Source organism: Mobula birostris, chromosome 1 (assembly GCF_030028105.1).
Source record: "Mobula birostris isolate sMobBir1 chromosome 1, sMobBir1.hap1, whole genome shotgun sequence".
NCBI lineage: Eukaryota > Metazoa > Chordata > Chondrichthyes > Myliobatiformes > Myliobatidae > Mobula > Mobula birostris.
The window spans coordinates 151,894,455-151,915,015 of NC_092370.1; the positions used below are offsets into that span (position 1 = coordinate 151,894,455).

Sequence of the window (20,561 nt, forward strand, 5' to 3'; positions counted from 1 at the left end):
TGCAGGAAGCAGCACCAATGCAGTCGTCGATGTAGCGAAGGAAAAGTGGGGGACAGATACCAGAATAGGCACAGAACATAGATTGTTCCACAAAGCCATCAAAAAGGCAGGCATAGCTAGGACCCATAGGGGTGCCCATAGCTACACCTTTAGTTTGGAGGAAGTGGGAGGAGCCAAAGGAGAAATTATTAAGTGTAAGATTGTAACATTGTATTGGCGCACTTCCTGTAGTTTCTGTTTCTTAGAAACATAGAAAACCTACAGCGCAATACAGGCCCTTCGACCCACAATACCATGCCAAACATGTACTTACTTTTGAAATTACCTAGGGCTGGCTGGTGGCATAGTGGCATCAGTGCTGGACTACGGGGCAGAGGTTCCAAAGTTCAAACCCAGCCGGCTCCCCCCGGCACGCTTTCCATCCGTGCGGGGTTAAGAGCTGGTGATCTCCTTGGGGGAAAAAAACTCACCCAGCAGAAGGCAATGGCAAACCACTGCTGTAACTTGCCTCGTACATGAATTCCAACTAGGTCACAATGGCGTGGGAGGAAGTTGTCTGCTACCCGGAAAAATTCCGGATGCGTCCTATATTATTATTTAGGGTTACCATAGCCCTCCAGTTTTCTAAGCTCCAGGTACCTGTCCAGGAGTCTCTTAAAGCACCCTATCATATCTGCCTCCACCACCATTGCCGGCAGCCCGTTCCATGCACTCACCACTCTCTGCGTTTAAAAAAAAAACAAACTTACCCCTGATATCTCCTCTGTATCTACCTTCAAGCACCTTAAAACTGTGACCTCCCGAGTGTTAGCCATTTCAGCCCTAGGAAAAAGCCTCTTGACTATCCACACGATCAATGCCTCTCATCATCTTATACACCTCTATCAGGTCACCTCTCATCCTCCGTTGCTCCAAGGAGAAAAGGCCGAGTTCACTCAACCTATTCTCATGCTCCCCAATCCAAGCAACATCCGTGTAAATCTCCTCTGCACCCTCTCTATAGTTTCCACATCCTTCCTGTAGTGAGCTGACCAGAACTGAGCACAGTACTCCAAGTGGGGTCTGACCAGGGTCCTATATAGCTGTAACATTACGTCTCGGCTCTTAAACTCAATCCCACGGTTGATGAAGGCCAATGCACCGTACGCCTTCTCAACCACAGAGTCAACCTGCGTAGCAGCTTTGAGTGTCCTATGGACTCGGACCCCAAAATCCCTCTGATCCTCCACTCTGCCAAGAATCATACCATTAATACTATATTCTGCCATCATATTTGACCTACCAAAATGAACCACCTCACACTTATCTGGGTTGAACTCCATCTGCCACTTCTCAGCCCAGTTTTGCATTCTATCAATGTCCCGCTATAACCTCTGACAGCCCTCCACTCTATCCACAATACCCAAACTTTGTGTCATCAGCGAATTTACTAACCTATCCCCTCCAGTTCCTCATCCAGGTCATCTATAAAAATCATGAAGAGAAGGGGTCCCAGAACAGATCCCTGAGGCACACCACTGGTGACCGACCTCCATGCAGAATATGATTCGTCTACAACCATTCTTTGCCTTCTGTGGGCAAACTAATTCTGGATCCACAAAGCAAGGTCCCCTTGGATCCCATGCCTCCTTACTTTCTCAATAAGCCTTGTATGGGGTACCTTATCAAATGCCTTGCTGAAATCCATATACACTACATCTACTGCTTTATCTTTGTCAATGTGTTTACTCACATCCTCAAAAAAATCCAGTCAGGCTCGTAAGGCATGACCTGCTTTTGACAAAGCCATGCTGACGATTCCTAATCATATTATACTTCTCCAAATGTTCATAAATCCTGCCTCTCAGGATCTTCTCCATCAACTGATAGGCAGAGGTAACACTCACTGGTCTATAATTTCCTGGGCTATCTCTACTGCCTTTCTTGAACAAAGGAACAACATCTGCAACCCTCCAATCCTCCGGAACCTCTCCCGTCCCATTGATGATGCAAAGATTATTGCCAGAGGCTCAGCAATCTCCTGCCTTGTCTTCCACAGTAGCCTGGGGTAAATCTCACCCGGTCCCGGAGGCTTATCCAACTTGATGCTTTCCAAAAGCTCCGGCACATCCTCTTTCTTAATGTCTATATCCTCAAGCTTTTCAGCCCGCTTAAAGTCATCCCTACAATCACCAAGATCCATTTCCATAGTGAATACTGAAGCAAAGTATTTATTAAGTACCTCTGCTGTCTCCTCTGGTTCCATACACTCTTTTCCACTGTCACACTTGATTGGTCCTATTCTCTCACGTTTTATCCTCTTGCTCTTTACATACTTGTAGAATGCCTTGAGGTTTTCCTTAATCCTGCCCGCCAAGGCCTTCTCACGGCCCCTTCTGGCTCTCCTAATTTCATTCTTAAGCTCCTTCCTGCTAGCCTTATAATCTTCTCGATCTCTATCATTACCTAGTTTTTTGAACCTTTTGTAAGCTCTTCTTTTCTTGCCTAGATTTTCAAAAGCTTTTGTACATCACGGTTCCTGTACCCTACCATCCTTTCCCTGTCTCATTGGAATGTACCTACTCAGAATGCCACACAAATATCCCCTGAACATTGGCCACATTTCTGCCGTACGTTTCCCTGAGAACGTCTGCTCCCAATTTGTGCTTCCAAGTTTCTGACTGATAGCTTCATATTTCCCCTTACTCCAATTTTCCTGACTTGTCTGTTCCTATCCCTCTCCAATGCTGTGATAAAGGAGATAGAATTGTGATCACTATCTCCAAAATGCTCTCCCACTGAGAGACTTGACACCTGACCAGGTTTATTTCCCAATACCAGATCAAGTACAGCTTTTCCTCCTGCAGGTTTATCTACATATTGTGTCAGGAAGCCTTCCTGAACACACCTAACAAACTCCACCCCATCTGAACCCCTTGCTCTATGGAGACGTCAATCAATGCTGGGGAAATTAAGATCTCCCATCTCAACAATCCTGTTATTATTGCACATTTGGATTAGAATTAAAGGCTTCACCAGCTTGCGACTCGTAGAGATCGTGCAATACGTATTTATCCATCCTTAATGAGGCTAAATTAAAGTAAAAAAAATTAAACCAAGCTGGGAATGCCCATCAGATGTTGACAATGGCAGTGAGTTGAAACAGATGGAACGATGGTAGCAGCACGCAAATGAACAGTGAGGCGAAGATGAAGACAATCACAACAGTGAAAATTACATTGACAAGCATTCAGATTGGAATCTGAATTAGTCAGAATAGAGCTGGTGTTTGGCAAGCTAGCTTTATACTAATCCAGTTGGTGTGATTGACCAATCATGTAAGGTCCCCAGAGCTGGTTCTTGACTGCATATATGAAGTCGAGGTCACTTTGAACACCTTGAGGAATCCTCAGGTTTGGCAGGTTCACTGATTGGCTTTATTTCACCGTTTGCTTCTGGCCAGCGCTGTATTGTTGCACGACCTGTTTTCTGTAGGTCTGTAGAGAAAGTTGAGAGGGTGTACTTGATTCACCAATTGTTAAATTGCATGAACTCATTCCATGCTGTGAATCAAGGGGAACTGTTGAGCACCTTGGTTGCTAATGTATCCATCCACAATTATGTCTGTCTGGTTGGTGAGGTTGGATGAGGTTGCCGAGTTTCAGGTGGGTTGTGATGACGAGTGTTCACCGCTGCAGAGCTGTGGTTCTAGTGCCTCATCCCATTTTTTTCACTCCAGTGGTCGGTCAGGTTTTGTCTTGTGCCACAAGTTAGGGCACTGCTCCCCCCCCCCCCCCCCAGCCCAACAATCTTGAACACCCCCTGACAACTTCTACTTCTCCTAACACCCCCATTGGGAATCACTGTGGTAGCCTCTGGATTAATCCTCTGGTAATCTAACACCACACACCAGTAGTTTATGTGTAGTTTCATTGAAAAATGCAGATGTTGAAAATCTGAGATCGAAATGGGATACTGGAGGTACTGTGCAGTCTGTTCCTCAGGCAGCTCTGACGGAGAGAAGAGTCAGTTTTTGATGGCATATCATCAGAGAATGGAATGGCTAGAGAGAACAAGGGGCATGTCTGTAATCTCTCTCTCTGGCTATCCATCCCATAGGATGATGGTTCCTTTCAGTCAGTTAGTGGGGTTGACCCCACTCCTCAGAAAGGAACAGCGTGTGCGAGAGTGGATTTTAGGTGAGTAGGGGGTTGCACAGGTCCAGACCCACCCTCTCGACATCTCCTCCCGGATCCAGCGACATGGTGGGGTCGAAGACGGCTGGGGGAAGTTCTGTTGCAGTGAATGGCCAGACTAAGTTTCTATGCAAGGGATGCCCTTTCCACGTTTCACGGCACGTGTTTGCTAGATGGCCGTTGACCCTACGAGAGGGTTCATCTGCCCTTTGACAGGTCTTGTTTCTCGTCCTGCAGAGTGTCTAGTCACTCTCCTCACCAGGCAAGCCCAGTGGGGGAGCCGGTTTAGTCGCCGACCACCCAACCATGCGACAGGTAGTACTGGGTTACATGGTATCAGTAGCACTCAGACGAGTGACCTGTCCTGAAATAGATCTGTAATAGGTTGAGGATTAATACTGTCCACGCGTTAGCAATGCTGTTGTTGCTACCCAAAAGGCAGCATTAAATGCTTGTTAATTGTAGTTAATTTGTCTGGAGGACTGTAAGTGAAGGATAGAAAGATGAGAGCAGAGGGAGAAGAAAAAATAACAGCACTAGAACAATGAGATGCAGAACTCATGAACTGCTGGAAATAATCAACAGATCAAGCAGCATCTGCGGAGTCAGAAACTAAGTCACTGTTACACGTAGGTAACTATAAAAACTCTTCAGTTCTGACACCAACAACAGGAACTCTGCAGATGCTGGAAATTCAAGCAACACACATCAAAGTTGCTGGTGAACACAACAGGCCAGGCAGCATCTCTAGGAAGAGCTGCAGTCGACGTTTCAGGCCGAGACCCTTCGTCAGGACCTCTTCCTAGAGATGCTGCCTGGCCTGCTGCGTTCACCAGCAACTTTGATGTGTGTTGCTCAGTTCTGACACCAGATGATTACCTGAAATCGTAGAGTCTCAAGGGCTGGACTTTGTTCCTCAAGCTTGCTGGAACAGTCAGAGAGGGAGTGGAATGGAAAATTAAAATGACAGGCACATAGAAGTTTGGTGTCACTGTTGTTGACTGTTTCTGTCTTTGCAGATGTACTGCTTCATTTATCGTTTTCTGTAAAAGTTTAGCTCCATTTATTTACCTGGGCCACTTGACTGACGCTAAAGAAAGGTGGGAGTAGGAGGAAACTGTGCACCATCGCAGCCCCAGACTTTATGGTGTGAATGAAAATTAGTGTGGCTGTTACCTAGCCCCAGAACATTGTTCCAAGAACTTACCAGGAGAATTTCCAAATCACTTATCTTAAGTTGCTTTATTAATAAATTTCCCTCTTTCACTAGATCAAAATTGGGGATGTTTAGAGATAATTGTACCATGCTTAATCCTGTTTGCAATTTGTGAACTGAGAATTTGGTCCTCACCTGTAGAAGTAAGATCTGAACAACATCGGGTATGGAGTGATAATTGTCTGATAATGCTGGTGCCAGACATTGACAGTTTCCGACAAGAGAGACTGGAGATCTCTCTTGACTTCCAACAATAGTACCATCACAGGGATCTGAACATACCCAGGATTTACCGCCTGCCCCTTGAGAAGGTGATTGTGAACCATCTTGAGCTATTACTGCCCTTTTGGTTAAGGGAAATACCAGGATTTGGATCCAGTGACAATGAAGGAAAAGCAATGCATTTTTCAGTCTGAATGGAGTTCTGCTTTGAAGGAGATTGGTCCCATGCACCTGCTACCTTTGTGCAAGTGCAAGTTTGCAAGGTGCCAGAAGTTCTGTGGTTACAAAGGTTTCCTAGGATGAGTTGCTGACTTCATGACTTCCAAAACCCCAATACCATCTACAGAATGTAAGTGAGGAATGGGGTAGAATAATCAGCATTCACTTGGTTGAATTTCTTTCTATTCAAAGGCTGTGGGCTTCAGCAGATAATTGTCCATCCCTGGTCCCGAGATGCCTTTTGAACCGCTGCATTTTTACGGTGTGGGCACTGTTGGGAAAGAACGTTTCAGGATCTTGACCCAGTGATGATGAAGGAATGGTGATTAAACTTCCCTACCTTTTTGATGCCGTGAATCCCTCCCATTAACGAAGAGGTCTGTGGATCCCATGTTGGGAACCCCTGTTCCAGTTGCTGTTTCCAACTTTTGCCACCTCCAGTTGGTGGAGCTTGTGGGTTTGGAAGGTGCTGTCTGGGTATCTCGATCAGTTACTGCAGTGTTTCCTGTAGATGGTAGAAACTTCTATGACTGTGAATCAGTGGTGGAGTGAGAGATGGTTGTGGATGTGATACTACCACTGGGCTGCTATGTTCTGTATGATGTTGAGCTTCCTGAATGTTGTTGAAACTACACTAATTCAGGCAAGTGGAGTATGCTTTATTGCACTCCTGTTGAGTTTTGTAACTGGTTTGCAGGTTTTGGCGGTTACTCTGTGGAATACTCATCACAGGATTCCTTGCCTCTGAGCTGCTCTTGCAGTCACATTGTACATTCGGCTACCTCTGTAAGTTACTGGGGTTCTGAGCATAACACTGAGGCGTTGATCGTGGGAGAACTTACTGACAGTAATGCTGTTTGTTGAGTGTCGGGGTGATCAGAGTTTTTTGTCATTGACACTGGCACTTGTGTGGTGGCAGTGTCAGTTGCCAGCTCTTAGCCCAGGCCAGGTATTGACTGGCACTTGTGTGGTGGCAGTGTGTACAAAGTTTCCTTCCTACGGTAGGAAACTTTGTCACATGGTGTGAGCAGAATTATCTGCAGCTTAATGTGAAAAAGAGTAAGGAGCTCAGTGTGGATGTGGTGGAGGATTACAAATACCTGGGGATACAAATTGACAATAAGCTGGACTGATCAAACAACACTGAGGCTGTCTACAGGAAGGGTCAGAGCCATCTCTATTTCCTGAGGAGACTGAGGTCCTTTAACATCCACCGGACGATGCTGAGGATGTTCTACGAGTCTGTAGTGGCCAGTGCTATCATGTTTGCTGTTATGTGCTGGGGCAGCAGGCTGAGGGTAGCAGACACCAACAGAATCAAGAAACTCATTCGTAAGGCCAGTGATGTTGTGGGGATGGAACTGGACTCTCTGACGGTGGTGTCTGAAAAGAGGATGCTGTCCAAGTTGCATGCCATCTTGGTTAATGTCTTCCATCCACTACATGACGTACTGGTTGGGCACAGGAGTACATTCAGCCAGAGACTCATTCCACCGAGATGCAGCACAGAGCATCATAGGAAGTCATTCCTGCCTGTGGCCATCAAACTTTACAACTCCTCCCTTGGAGGGTCAGACAACCTGAGCCGATAGGCTGGTCCTGGATTTATTTCATAATTTACTGGCATAATTTACATATTACTAGTTAACTATTTATTACTATTTTTCTATTACTATTCTATTACTATTTATTATTTCCATGACTATTACTATTTACTATCTACTAATAGTAGTATTACTATTACTATTTATGATGCCACTGTAACGAAAACGAATTTCCCCCGGGATCAATAAAGTATGACTATGACTATGCGTGGTGGCAGTGTCAGTTGCCAGCTCTTAGCGCAGGCTGGATATTCACTGCTTTGTTATCTGGAGAGTCGTGAATAGAACTGAACATCAAGCACTAAATTTATTTGCCATATACGTTTACATGTATTAGAAACCTGCTGTGATGTGTAGGCCTGGCATGTAACAAAATACAACAATGTTCAACAGTTACAAAGAATATGGAATACATTTGCCAAAATACATAAATGCTAGCATGTGGTTGCAATGTAAACAGCATTATAGAAAGTGTTTGCGGTGCAGTGACTGAGGTAATAGAGGTGGGTGGGGTAGGTGGCTAGCTAGAATAGTTGATCAGGTTAACTGCCTGGGTGCAGACATTTTTAAGCTGGTCAGAAGGGAGCTTTAGAAAAATGTGGTTTCCTGGATGTGTAGTATCTGCAGTGATCACTCCTGCCTGCTTCTTTATCCTGGACACATAGTGATGTTTATCTGTAGCCACGGACCTTTTCTGCTGCCGTGAGCTTGCTGTGGTTTCCTGATACTGTGAGGGAATGCTGCACCAGACTCGACAGCACTGCCTGATGTGAGGGTACTTGCTGTGATGGCAGTCTAGAGCTGCACCAGAGCGTTCTGGTGAAGATGGGATTTTACCAACTGCCTCAACATTGTGTAATGGTTGACAGACATCCCTGCTTATGACCTTGAGGTCAAAGGATGAAGTAGCTGACTGATTGGATCTAGTGTACTACCCTGAGGAATTTCTGGAGAAATGTCCTGTGGCTGAGGTGACTAATCTCCAACCACTCTTTGAATTACGGAGGACAGCATGTGTATAAATGTCTCTCTCCAGCAGACTTCATCCTGATCATCATAACTGCAGTATTTCCACTATTTTTTTAATGTTTCTTAATTGTACATATGATTTTTTTCTGTTCTATCAGTGAGCAGCAGTGAACCATCTGATTGGCCTATCAGGATTCTCTTTGGGAACTAGTTGACTTCATCAGCATTTCTGATCTGGCTGTTCACGATTGCACTTCATAAAAAAAAAAACAACCTAGGTGTGATTCCAACCAGTGGAGGGGTTTCCCCGTGATTCTCATGACTTCTAGATAACATACTCAATCAAAAGCTGCCTTGATGCCAAGGGTTCACTTGGGGTGCAGCTCTAAAAACATTCCTGAAACATAGCAGACCAATTGAGAAGCACATTGCAGTCCCTTAGCTTCTCATAAACTGGCTGCATTGTTGACCGTCGACAGTATCAAAGCCAAGGATTCTATTGAGGACAGCAGATTTATGGGATCCCCAACTCTTGCAGTTGTACATCTTCACTTGAAGGCATATTACTGTTTGTTCATTAATGCTGGGCTGGGTCAGAATCCAAATTCTCCCCATGTGATAGCAGTGGAGGGGACCCTTCACCACGTGGATAGTAGCAGTTCAGCACCATCATATTCAGTGCGGCATCGGAGGCAGTCTGTCAGGCCCATGCCAACTCCAGAGAGGTGGTCCCATTTCCCTCTGCTCTTGTGACTTTCCAAAGACCGTAATGTTCCTTGCCAGTACACTAATGACAAAAGTATAAAAATACCAATTGTAAAGTCATAGAATAAATCTTGCACTTCTGTGGAACCAATGTAAAGCCAAAAATATTGTGGTTGCCAATGAATTAAAACAAAAGTTTAGGAGAAGTTTCTTTGCCCAGGGAATAACACAATTTTTAAAGAAGTTAGGCAGTATTCATTTAAGGGAAAGCTAAATTAGTTCAGGAAAGTGAGAAGTTTGGGCTGTTTGTAATAGGCTGATGTGAAGTATACTGGGAGGGACATGTGGAGCATGATAACTTTCACTCTGTTCAAAGTAAAATTTATTATCAGAGTACATACACGTCACCACATTCAACCCTGAGATTCTTTTTCTACAGGCATACTTAGCAAATCTATAGAACAATAACTATAAACTGCAAACAGACTGTACAAATACAGATATAAATTGTTGTTCGTTCATCGTTGTCATTGATGAAGACCTTGACACCATTGATGGTGTTGAGACTAGCGCGTGATTTGGATTTAAGTGAGGGAGAGTTGTGCAGCATCTGCCTCACTCTCTCTTCCCAATTCCCATCTGGATCCAGTGGCAAGACAGAGTCGAGATGGCTGGAGATGGGACTAGGCGAAGTGGATGACAAGAAAGACAGACAGAAAGAAATAAAGAAAGAAAGAAAGAAAGAAAGACAAAACTAAATAATAAGCATGAAATATTACGGAGTCCTTAAATGTGCATAAGTATCCCCTTTTGTTCAAGAGCCTGATGGTTGCGGAGTAGTAACTGATCCTGAACCTGATGGTGTGAGTCCTGAGGCACCTGTACCTTCTACTTGATGGCAGCAGAGAGAAAAGAGCATGGCCTGGGTGGTGACAATCTCTGGTTGCTGCTTTCCTACAGCAACGTTTGGTATAGATGTGATTGGGAGGGTTTTACCCGTGATGGCACAGTACTACCTTTTGTAGGATTTTCCACTCAAAGGCATTGGTGTTCCCACACCAGGCTGTACTGCAGCCAGTCAGTACACTTTCCACCACACATATATAGAAGTTTGCCAAGGTTTTTTTTAGATTATGAAGACACGTAGTCCTCTTTTATTGTCATTTAGTAATGCATGCATTAAGAAATGATACAATATTTCCTCCAGTGTGATATCACAAAACACAGGACAGACCAAGACTGAAAAAACTGACAAAACCACATAATAATAACATATAGTTATAACAGTGCAACAATACTATAACTTGATGAAGAAGTCCATGAGCACAGTAAAACTTCAAAGTCTCTCAAATGTCCCACATCTCACGCAGACGGGAGAAGGAAGAACTCTCCCTGCCATGCCGACCACAGTCCGACTCTGAGTCATCCGAAAACTTCGAGCTCTGATCAGCTCTCCGACACCGAGTACTGAGCGCCATCTCTGTCCGAACGATTTGACCTGAACCTCGGTTGCCAACAGCAGGCAAAGCCGGGGATTTTGAGGCCTAGTAACGACAGCAGCGAACGAGCGTTTCAGAAATTTCTCCAGATGTTCCTCTGTGCTTTCACGTCCATTCTCCATCAAATCAGAATTGTCCACGGCCCCTATTTAACAGATACAATATCATTTTTCACCGGAGGGCTGCACACGTGTGCGATGCGCTGCTCTCTCTCCTCCCGTAGTAGGTTTTTGATGACATGCTGAACCTCTGCAGACTCCCAAGGAAGTAGAGGCGTTGTTGTGCTTTCTTTGCAATTATATTTATATGATGGGCCCAGGACAGGTTCTCTGACATAGTGACACTCACAACACGCTGGAGGAACTCAGCAGGTCGGGCAGCATCTGTGGAAAAGATCGGTCGACGTTTCGGGCTGGAGCCCTTCGGGGCCGAAACGTCGACCGATCTTTTCCACGGATGCTGCCCCACCTGCTGAGTTCCTCCAGCGTGTTGTGAATGTTGCTTTGATCCCAGCATCTGCAGATTATTTTGTGTCTCTGACATAGTGACACCCAGGAACTTAAAGTGATTGACCCTCTGCACCTCTGACACTCTGATGATTGATTACTGGCTGATGGACCTCTGGTTTTCCTCTTCTGAAGTCTACAGTCTGTTCCTTAGTGTTATTGACATTGAGTGAGAGGTTGTTGTTATTACATCACTTAGCCAAGTTTTCAACCTCCCTCTTGTATTCTGATTCATCACCACCTTTGATACTGCCACAACAGTGATGCTATCAGCAAATTTGTATATGGTGTTGGAGCTGTACTTAGCCACACAGTTTAGGTGTAAAGCACGTAGAGCAGGGGGCTAAGGACACATTTCCGGGGCACTCATGTGCTGCATCAGTCTGTACAAACCTTGCTCTAAACTGCACAGCTAGTAGGGCCAGTAGTAACTGCAGCAACTCAAGTTCAATCCTGAGCTCAGATATTGTTTGTGTGGAGTTTGCAAGTTGAGCACTGCAAATTATTCTGAGGCTGTCAAGTATCAGGAAGGTGGACAGGGATAGGGAAAAAGTTGAAAGATGTGTTTGTAGGGAAATAAGTGGGGGCATGGAACTGGTGGAAATATTCTGAATGATGGATGAGCAGATCAGCATCCCATGGCGTTAGTAAATGTGAGAATGTCAGCTCTGAGAAGACATGTTGTCTTTGCTTTCAGACTCAGGAGAATGATCCCCAGGAGGAGAGGAAGGGGATGTCGGAGCACTCGAAGGATATGGGCGCTCTGGCAGAAGCTGCTCCAGCCGTAGGCCGGCTGGATGACAGCTGCCTGATGCCACTGGTCATACCCGTGTCGGTGCCCGTCAGAAACATCAACCAAAAAGGAGGAGAAGAATCTCAAACGAACCCGTCAAGTGAAGGTGACCTGTCCGAGCTGAATTCCTCTCCACTGACCACCCGCAAGCGCAGATTGAGTCGAGGTTCTGGGCCCTCCATGCAGGTAATATAGTTTCACGTCAATCTCATGTTGATGCAGTACTTCAAACATAGCTATTTGGGTAGTGTGCATTATCAGCTTGAAATCCGACATAAAGCCAATGTAAAGAGACTAGGATAAGTGATTTACAGTTTGGCTTTTACACTCAGTTTATTTGTCAGCCTTTGCCTGTTTATGTATAGTTATTCGTAAATTCTGTTGTATTTCTTCCCTCCCCCCACCCCATAACTACTTGCAAGAAAATGAATCTCAGGGTAGTGCATGATAATATATAGGTACTTCGATAATAAATTTACTTTGAAGAGGGAAACTTTAAACAGCATCTGAAATTTGGAGATGGCCGTGAGGAAATGAGGGAGGGATGTTTGAAGTGAGATGCTAGAATGATAAGTGGATAGGTTTCACTCAGCACTGCATAGATCTGTGCAAACCTTCCTTTGGTTGACAAATTGTCACAGCGAGTAGAGCTACTGCCTCACAGCAGCAGCTACACAGGTTCAGTCCCGACCTTGGGTTTTGCCTGTGTGGAGTTTGCACACTCCTTCTGACCGTGCACTTGCACGTCCCAGTGACGTGTCACTAAGTTAGTTGACAATGGCAAATTAGCCGAAGGATATCAGTAGTATAGAGAAGGTGGGTGAGGTAAGAAAATGTATCAGTATCACAGTGGAGTAAAGGGAATTACAGAGGCATGAGAAGGAAATTGGCCAGAACTGATTGGAAAAGAACACTGGCAGGGATGATGGCAGAGGTGCAATGGCTGGAATTTCTGGAAGCAATTTGGAAGGTGTAGGATATATGCATCCAAAGAGGAAGAGGTATTCTAAAGGAAAGATGACACAACTGTGGCTAGCAAGAAGTAAAAGCTAACATAATAGCCAAAGAGAGGGCATATAATAGAACAAAAATTAGCGGGAAGTTAGAGAATGGGGAAGCTTTTAAAAACGAACAGAAGGCAACTAAAAAGGTCATTAAGAAGGTAAAGATGGAATATGAAAGTAAGCTAGCCAATGATGTCAAAGAGGATACCAAAAGTTTCTTCGGATACATAAAGTGTAAAAGAGAGGCAGGAGTGGATATCAGACCACTGGAAGATGATGCTGGAGAGGTACTAATGGGGGACAGTGAAATTTTGCATCAGTCTTCACTGTGGAAGATACTAGCAGTATGGTGGAAGTACCAGGTGCCAGGGGCATGAAGTGTGTGAAGTTATCATAACTAGAGAGAAGGTTCTTGGGAAACTGAAAGGTCTTAAGGTAGGTAAGTCACCTGGACCAGATGTGTGCACCCCAGAGTTCTAAAAGAGGTAGCTGAAGAGATTTGAGGCATTAGAAATGATTTCTCAGAAAGCACTCGATTCGGTAATGGTTCTGGAAGACTGGAAAATTGCAAATGTCACTCCACCCTTCAAGAAGGGAGGGAGACAGAAGAAAGGAAACTATAGGCCAGTTAGTCTGACCTCAGTGGTTGGGAAGATGTTGGAGCTGATTATTAAGGATGATGTTTTGGGGTACTTGGAGGCACATGAGAAAATAGGCTATAGTCAGCATGGTTTCCTCAAGGGAAAACCTTGCCTGGCAATTCTGTTGGAATTCTCTGAAGAACTAATAAGCAGGATAGACAAAGTAGAGTCGGATGATGTTGTGTACTTGGATTTTCAGAAGGCTTTGACAAGGTGCCACACACGAGACTGCTAAACAAGCTACCAGCCCAAGGTATTAAAGGAAAGATTCTAGCATGGATAAAGCAGTGGCTGCTGGCAGGAGGCAAAGTGTGGGAATAAAGGGAGCCTTTTCTGGTTTGCTGCCTATGGCAGGTGGTGTTCCAAAGGGGTCTGTGTTGGGACTGATTCTATTTACGTTATATGTCACTGATTTGGATGATGGAATTGATGGCTTTGTTGCAAAGTTTGCAGATGATATGAAGATAGGTGGAGGGGCAAGTAGTTTTGAGGAAATAGGCTACAGAAGGAGTTAGATTAGGAGAATAGGCAAAGAAATGGTAGATGGAATATTGTGTTGGGAAGTGTTTGGTCATGCACTTTGGTAGTAGAAATGAAAGGGTTGACTATTTTCTAAACGGAGAGAAAATAAAAAAAAAATCTGAGGTGGAAAGGGACTTGGGTCCCTTGTGCAGGATTCCCTAAAGTTAATTTGCAGGTTGAGTCTGTGGTGAGGAAGGCAAATGTGATGTCAGCATTCATTTCAAGAGGACTAGAATATAAAAGCAAGGATGTAATGTTGAGACTTTATAAAGCACTAGTGAGGCCTCACTTGGAGTATTGTGAGCAGTTTTGGGACCCTTATATTGGAAAGGCTGCGCTGAAACTGGAGAGGGTTCAAAGGAGATTCACAAAAATGATTCCAGGATTGACTGGCTTCCCACTTGAAGAGTGTTTGATGGCTCTGGGCCTGTATTCACTAGAATTCAGAAGAATGAGGGGTAACCTTATTGAAACCTATCGAATAGTGAAAGGCCTTGTTGAGTGGATGTTTCCTATGGTGGGAGAGTCTAAGACCAGAGGAGACAGCCTCAAATTAGATGGGTGTCCTTCTAGAATGGAGATGAGGAATTTCTTTCGCCAGAGAGTGGTGAATCTGTGGAATTCTTTGCCATGGACAGGAGGCCAAATCCTTATCTATGTTTAAGGCAGAGGTTGATGGTTTCTGATTTCGTCAGGGTATGAAGGGATATGGGGAGAAGGCAGGAGATTGGGGCTGAGAGGGAAATTGGATCAGTCATGATGAAATGTTGGATCAGACTTGATGGGTCAACTGGCCTAATTCTACTCCTATTTTTTTTAAGTGGAAAGGTATATTTGAATATGTTACTGGTAAATGTAATTTTCTGGGGAGTACAGGGAGTTCAGGGTTGCTTTGGAAAGAAGGAAGTGTGGGTAGGGTTGGGAAGGTGGGGAAAGGCAAGGGCATGTCTGGATTTGAAATTAAAAGTAAGCACTTTGAAACTGAGGCTAGGCTACAAAGTGAAAATTGAGGAATTTATTCTGGGTCTGGTCAGGTGCTGTAACATTTAGGAGGAGTTGAAGTGGAGGATGGGAATAGACCAAGAGAGTGTGGAAGTTGTGATAACAGTTGGGGAGGAGAGCTTCAGCAGTAGATGTGCAGATGCTCGAGATGGAAAATATTGTGGAATTGATTGAATGCTTTATGTTCTTGAACATGGTTAGGTAACAGTTTTTATCCTGTGGTTGTCATAGTTAGCAATTGATTAGCTCCTGTGCTGGGTTTTGGAGGGATTATCTGATGGGGGGCAGGTGCGGGGTGGAGATTTGCCTTTACCGCAAAGCGCTGCTTCCCTTCGCTGGCATGCAGGCCACCTTGGGCAAGGTGTAGCACCCGTTAGCCCCCAATCAGGATCACTTGAAGCCATGAGAGGAGCACTGACTTCAGGCAGATAATCTCTGAAGAATATTGATAATGGCTGAGGCCACCCGTCTTGTAAAGAAACTGCCCAAAAGAAGGCAATAGTAAACCACTTCTGTAGAAAAATTGGCCAAGAACAATTCCGGTAGTAGACCATGATCACGCACATCATATGACATGACACGCGATGATGATATCTGAAGGGGTGTTATGATCTGAACAGAGTACCAGTAGACTGATCTGGTGTGGGTTATTCAGCCGAGGAAGAACTGATCAACACATAAAATATACAGATATTCATGACTAATGGTTAGTTGCCCCAATAAAGTGACTGTTTATGATGGTCTTGGTACAAACATACAGGATTTTCCCTCTGAGCTTCTAAGCCAATCACATTATTACCCAGAGTCAATTCATCTGGTACTGCAGTATGAGCATCAGACTGACCCTCTTGTTAAAGTGCACTGTACAGTTGAGGGTTACTGCATTAGTGTTTCCAGGTAACACTTGCCTGATTTCCTTCCCCATCTCATCATAACCCAGGAAAAATGTTATCTAATGCAGATGATATTTGGTGATTTAAATTGTTGGTCTCAGTAATGGTAACTGTGAAGCCACTGATTTGTTATAAGAACCCACCTGGTTCTGTAGTCCCCTTGCAGAAAAGGATAGGCCGCATGAAGCAGCAGTTTGACTTTGCACGTGAACTGGCGGTTAAATGTCTGTGACTGAACAGTTGAACCTGAGACCATAGGGGTGTCGTTCGAAATGGGTAAAGGACTAGCTACTTTACTGAGAAGCGTAATAGTGTACACATGAACAATTTGAATGTTAGATACTTGCAAGAGTGGTCAATATGTGGAACTAGCTGACAGAGGAAGGTACACTAACAACATTTAAACAATATTTGGATGGGTATATGGATAGGAAAGGTTTAAGGGATTTGGGGGCTGATAGTGCTGGCTTAGACCCGGGTCTTGGTTGGCATAGGCCAGTTGGGCTGAAGAGACTGACCCTGTGTGGCAGGTTTCAGCTGCATCATAATTTCTGTGTGTGATGTCCATTTCTGCAGGAGGTCGAACTCTCCGGAGGTCAGATGAATCTGACGGCCAAACTAAAACGGCGGCCCAGGCCAGAGCCTCTCTTCATTCCACCCAAGCCGCACAACCACGTCTCAGTCATTGCCTACCCACCTGGTACCCTCTATCAGAGCAACCTTCGCTCGCCGGTCAGACTGCCTGAGCACCCTGTGGACAGGAACTTCCAGCCTCCGCCCTACACCCCTCCTCCAATTCTCAGCCCCATGCGCGAGGGCTCAGGACTTTACTTCAATGCCATCTTGTCAGCCTCAACCAACTCATCCCAACCTGTCACCCCAAGGACTACACCCAAATTCTGCCTAAGCCGATCAAGTAAGTTTGATAGATTTTATTTTTCCCTTCAGCGGTAATTGTGTATGTTAAACTTTCCACCTCTAAAAAGAAGGAAAAATAAAGCCTCTCATCTTGAGTAATCCATTACAGTCAAAATAATTTGCATGTGTGCTGTATACTTATAGTATGAGATCTTAAGTTCCAATTTGATCTATCTCCAGATATCTTGTTCAGCAATCTGCTGGAGGAGCTCAGCAGGTCAGGTAGCATCTGTGGAGGTTTCGGATCAAGACCTGAAATGTCAGCAATCCCCTTCCTCCTGTAGATCCTGCTGAGTTCCTCCAGCGTGCTGATTGTTGCCCAGTTTCCAGCGTTTGCAGTCTCTCGTATATCCCCTCTTGTTCCTTCTGTTCACATCTCCTGCTGTTTTTTGTTTCCTTTCTCCTTCCTGCGTTATCTCTGCGTCCTACTTTGCCTTTAACTTGATCACCTCATTTTCACCATGGACGTCCAGTTGAATACACTTCTATCTCCCATCAAGAAGGCCTTAAAGCCCTCCACTTCTTTCTGACAATAGTCCTGACCAGTCTTCCTCCACCACCCTCTCCTCTGTCTGGCGGAACTGGTCCTCACACTCAACAACTTCTCTTTTGGCTCCTTCCACTTTCTCCAAAGTCAAGGTGTGGCCATGGGCACCCGCATAGACCCTAGTACGCCTGCCTTTTCATTGGCTATGTACAACAGTCCATTTTCCAGACCTTCTCTGGTAACGCTCCCCAGCTCTTTCTGCATTACATTGACAACTCTAGCTGCTTCCTGCATCCACACTGAGCCCATCAATTTCATCAACTTCTACCCTGCCGTTAAATTCACTTGGTCCATTTCTAACACCTCTGTCCCGTTTCTTCATCTCTCCAACACCATCTCTGGAGACAAACTGTATATTGATAAATTTTATCAACTTACCGATTCCCACAACTATCTAGACTCAATCTCTTTCCACCTTGATTCCTGTAAAAATGCTATTCCCTTTTCTCAGTTCCTTTGTCTCTGCCATATCTGTTTCCTGGATGAAGCTTTCCTTTCCAGGACATTAAAGATATCCTCCTCCTTCAAAGAATGGAGATTCCCTTCCTCCACCATAGATGCTGCTCTCACCCACATCTCTTCCATTTCTGGGCATCCGTACTCACCACATCTTCCCTCTGCCTTAACAGGGATTGTGTTCCTCTTGTTCTCACCCACCACCCGTGCACCTCTGCATTCAACACGTTATTCTCCGCCATCTTCAATGGGACCCTACCACCACCCCCCCAGGCTTTCTGCAGGCAATGCTCCCTCCATGATTCCTTTGTCCATTTGTCCCTAATCTTCCTCCTGGCACTTGCCCTGCAAGCGGCAGAAATGCTACATCTATCCATTCACCTTTGAATCTGTTGGAGCCGTCTACTGTATCCATTGCTGCCAATGTGGCCTCCTCTACAGATGGTCAGACTCGACATAGATTGAGGGACCGCTTTGTCAATTGCTTTCACTAAATAAATGCCAACATTGCACTTGCCTTCTTTACCACCGACTCAACCTGTAAATTAACCTTCTGGGAGTCTTGCACGAGGATTCCCAAGTCCCTCTGATGTTTGAATTTTCTCCCCATTTAGATGATAGTCTGCACTATTGTTCCTTTTATCAAAATGCATTATCATACATTTCCCAACACTGTATTCCATCTGCCACTTTTTGTCCATTCTTCCAGTTTGTCCAAGTCCTACTGGAATTGCATTGCTTCCTCAGTGCTACCTACCCCTCCACCTATCTTCATATCATTTGCAAATTTTGCCACAAAACCATCAATTCCATTATCTAAATCATTGACAAACAATATTATAAGAAGGCATATGGTGCATTGGCCTTCATCAACCGTGGGATTGAGTTTAAGAGCCGAGAGGTAATGTTACAACTAAATAGGACCCTGGTCAGACACCACTTGGAGTACTGTGTTCAGTTCTGGTCACCTCGCTACAGGAAGGATGTGGAAACTATAGCAAGGGTGCAGAGGAGATTTACATGGATGTTGCCTGGATTGGGGAGCATGCCTTATGAGAGTAAGTTGAGTGAACGTGGTCTTCTTTTCTTGGAGCGACGGAGGACGAGAGGTGACCCGGCAGAGTGTTTAAGATGATGAGAGGCATTGGTCGTGTGGATAGTCAGAGGCTTTTTCCCAGGGCTGAAATGGCTAACACGAGAAGGCACAATTTTAAGGTGCTTGGAAGTAGGGACAGAGGAGATGTCAGGGGTAATTTTTATATGCAGTGAGTGGTGAGTGCGTGGAATGGGCTGCCAGCGATGGTGGTGGAGGCGGATGCGATAGGGTCTTTTAAGTGATTCCTAGGTAGGTACATGGAGCTTAGAAAAATAGCAGGCTATGGGTAAATCTAGGTAATTTCTAAAGTAAGTACATGTATGGCACAACATTGTGGGCTGAAGGGCCTGTATTGTGCTGTAGGTTTTCTGTGTTTCTATGTAATATGAAAAGTAGCAGTCCCAATAGAAAAGGCCCCCTTTATTCCCACTCACTGCCTCTGGCCCGTGAGCCCTTCCTCTGTCCATGCCAGTATCTTTCCTGTAACACCACTGGGTTTATCTTGTTAAGCAGCCTCATGTGAGGCACCTTATCAAAGAGCTTTTGAATATCCAAGGAAATGACATCCACTGACTCTCCTTTGTCCACCTTGCTTGTTACTTCCTTGAAGAACTCTTCATTAGATAAGTCAGGCAGTGTTTCCCTTTACAGAAACCATGCTGACTTTGACTTGTTTTATCATTAGTCTCCAAGTACCCCGAAACTTCATCCTTAATAATAGACTTCAACACTTTCCTAGCTGCTGAGGTTAGGCTAACTGACCAATAATTCCCTCTCTTTTGTCTTCCTCCCTTCTTAAAGAGTGGAGTGACATTTTCAATTTTCCAGTCCTCCAGGATCATGCCAGAGTCAAGTGATTCTTTAAAAATCATGACCAATACATCCATTATCTCTTCAGCAACCTGTTTCAGAAATCTGGGATGTAGTCCCAAACACAAAATACCCTGCATATGCTGGGGTCAAAACAACACACTCAACATGCTGTTTGCCAAAGGGCCTGTATTGTGCTGTAGGTTTTCTGTGTTTCTATATGTCTAACTCTCATTTTCCTTTTATTCTTTATATAACTGAAAAAAACTTCTGGTATCCTGCTTTATTTTATCAGCTTGTTTGCCTTCATATTTTGTCTTTTCCCTTCTTTTAGCTTTTTTCAGTTGCCCTTTGTCGGATTTTAAAAGCTTCCCAATCATCCAACTTCTCACCGATTTTTGCTGCCTTATATGCCCTTTCCTTGGCTTTTATGCAGTCCTTAACTTCCCTTGTCAGCCACGGTTGCCTAGCCCTGCCATTTGAGAACTTATGTGGGGCATAAGTACCCTGTGCCTTGTGAACTAATCCCAGAAACCTCAGCCATCTCTTTTGCTCTGCCATCATCCCCACCAGTATCCTCCTCCAATCCACCTGGGCAATCTACTCTCCTGTGCCTCTGTAATTCTTTATTCCGTTGCGATACTGATACATATGATTTGTGCTTCTCCCTCTCAAATTGCAATACGAGATCCATCATATTATGATCACTGCCTCCTGAGGCTTCCTTTACGTTAAGCTGATTAATAAGACCTGTGTTATAACAC

General features: G+C 44.7%; 1 protein-coding gene across 4 annotated transcripts in view; it reads left to right on the forward strand.

Annotated features, from left to right (window-relative positions):
- mideasb (mitotic deacetylase associated SANT domain protein b) overlaps positions 1 to 20,561 on the forward strand; it is a 102,422-nt gene that overhangs the window by 53,615 nt on the left and 28,246 nt on the right. For all 4 annotated transcript variants that reach the window (XM_072264164.1, XM_072264155.1, XM_072264181.1 and 1 more), the window contains exons 3-4: positions 11,813 to 12,094; positions 16,547 to 16,886. In XM_072264164.1, coding sequence (XP_072120265.1) covers positions 11,813 to 12,094; positions 16,547 to 16,886 — 622 coding nt within the window. The remainder of the gene's footprint in view (positions 1 to 11,812; positions 12,095 to 16,546; positions 16,887 to 20,561) is intronic.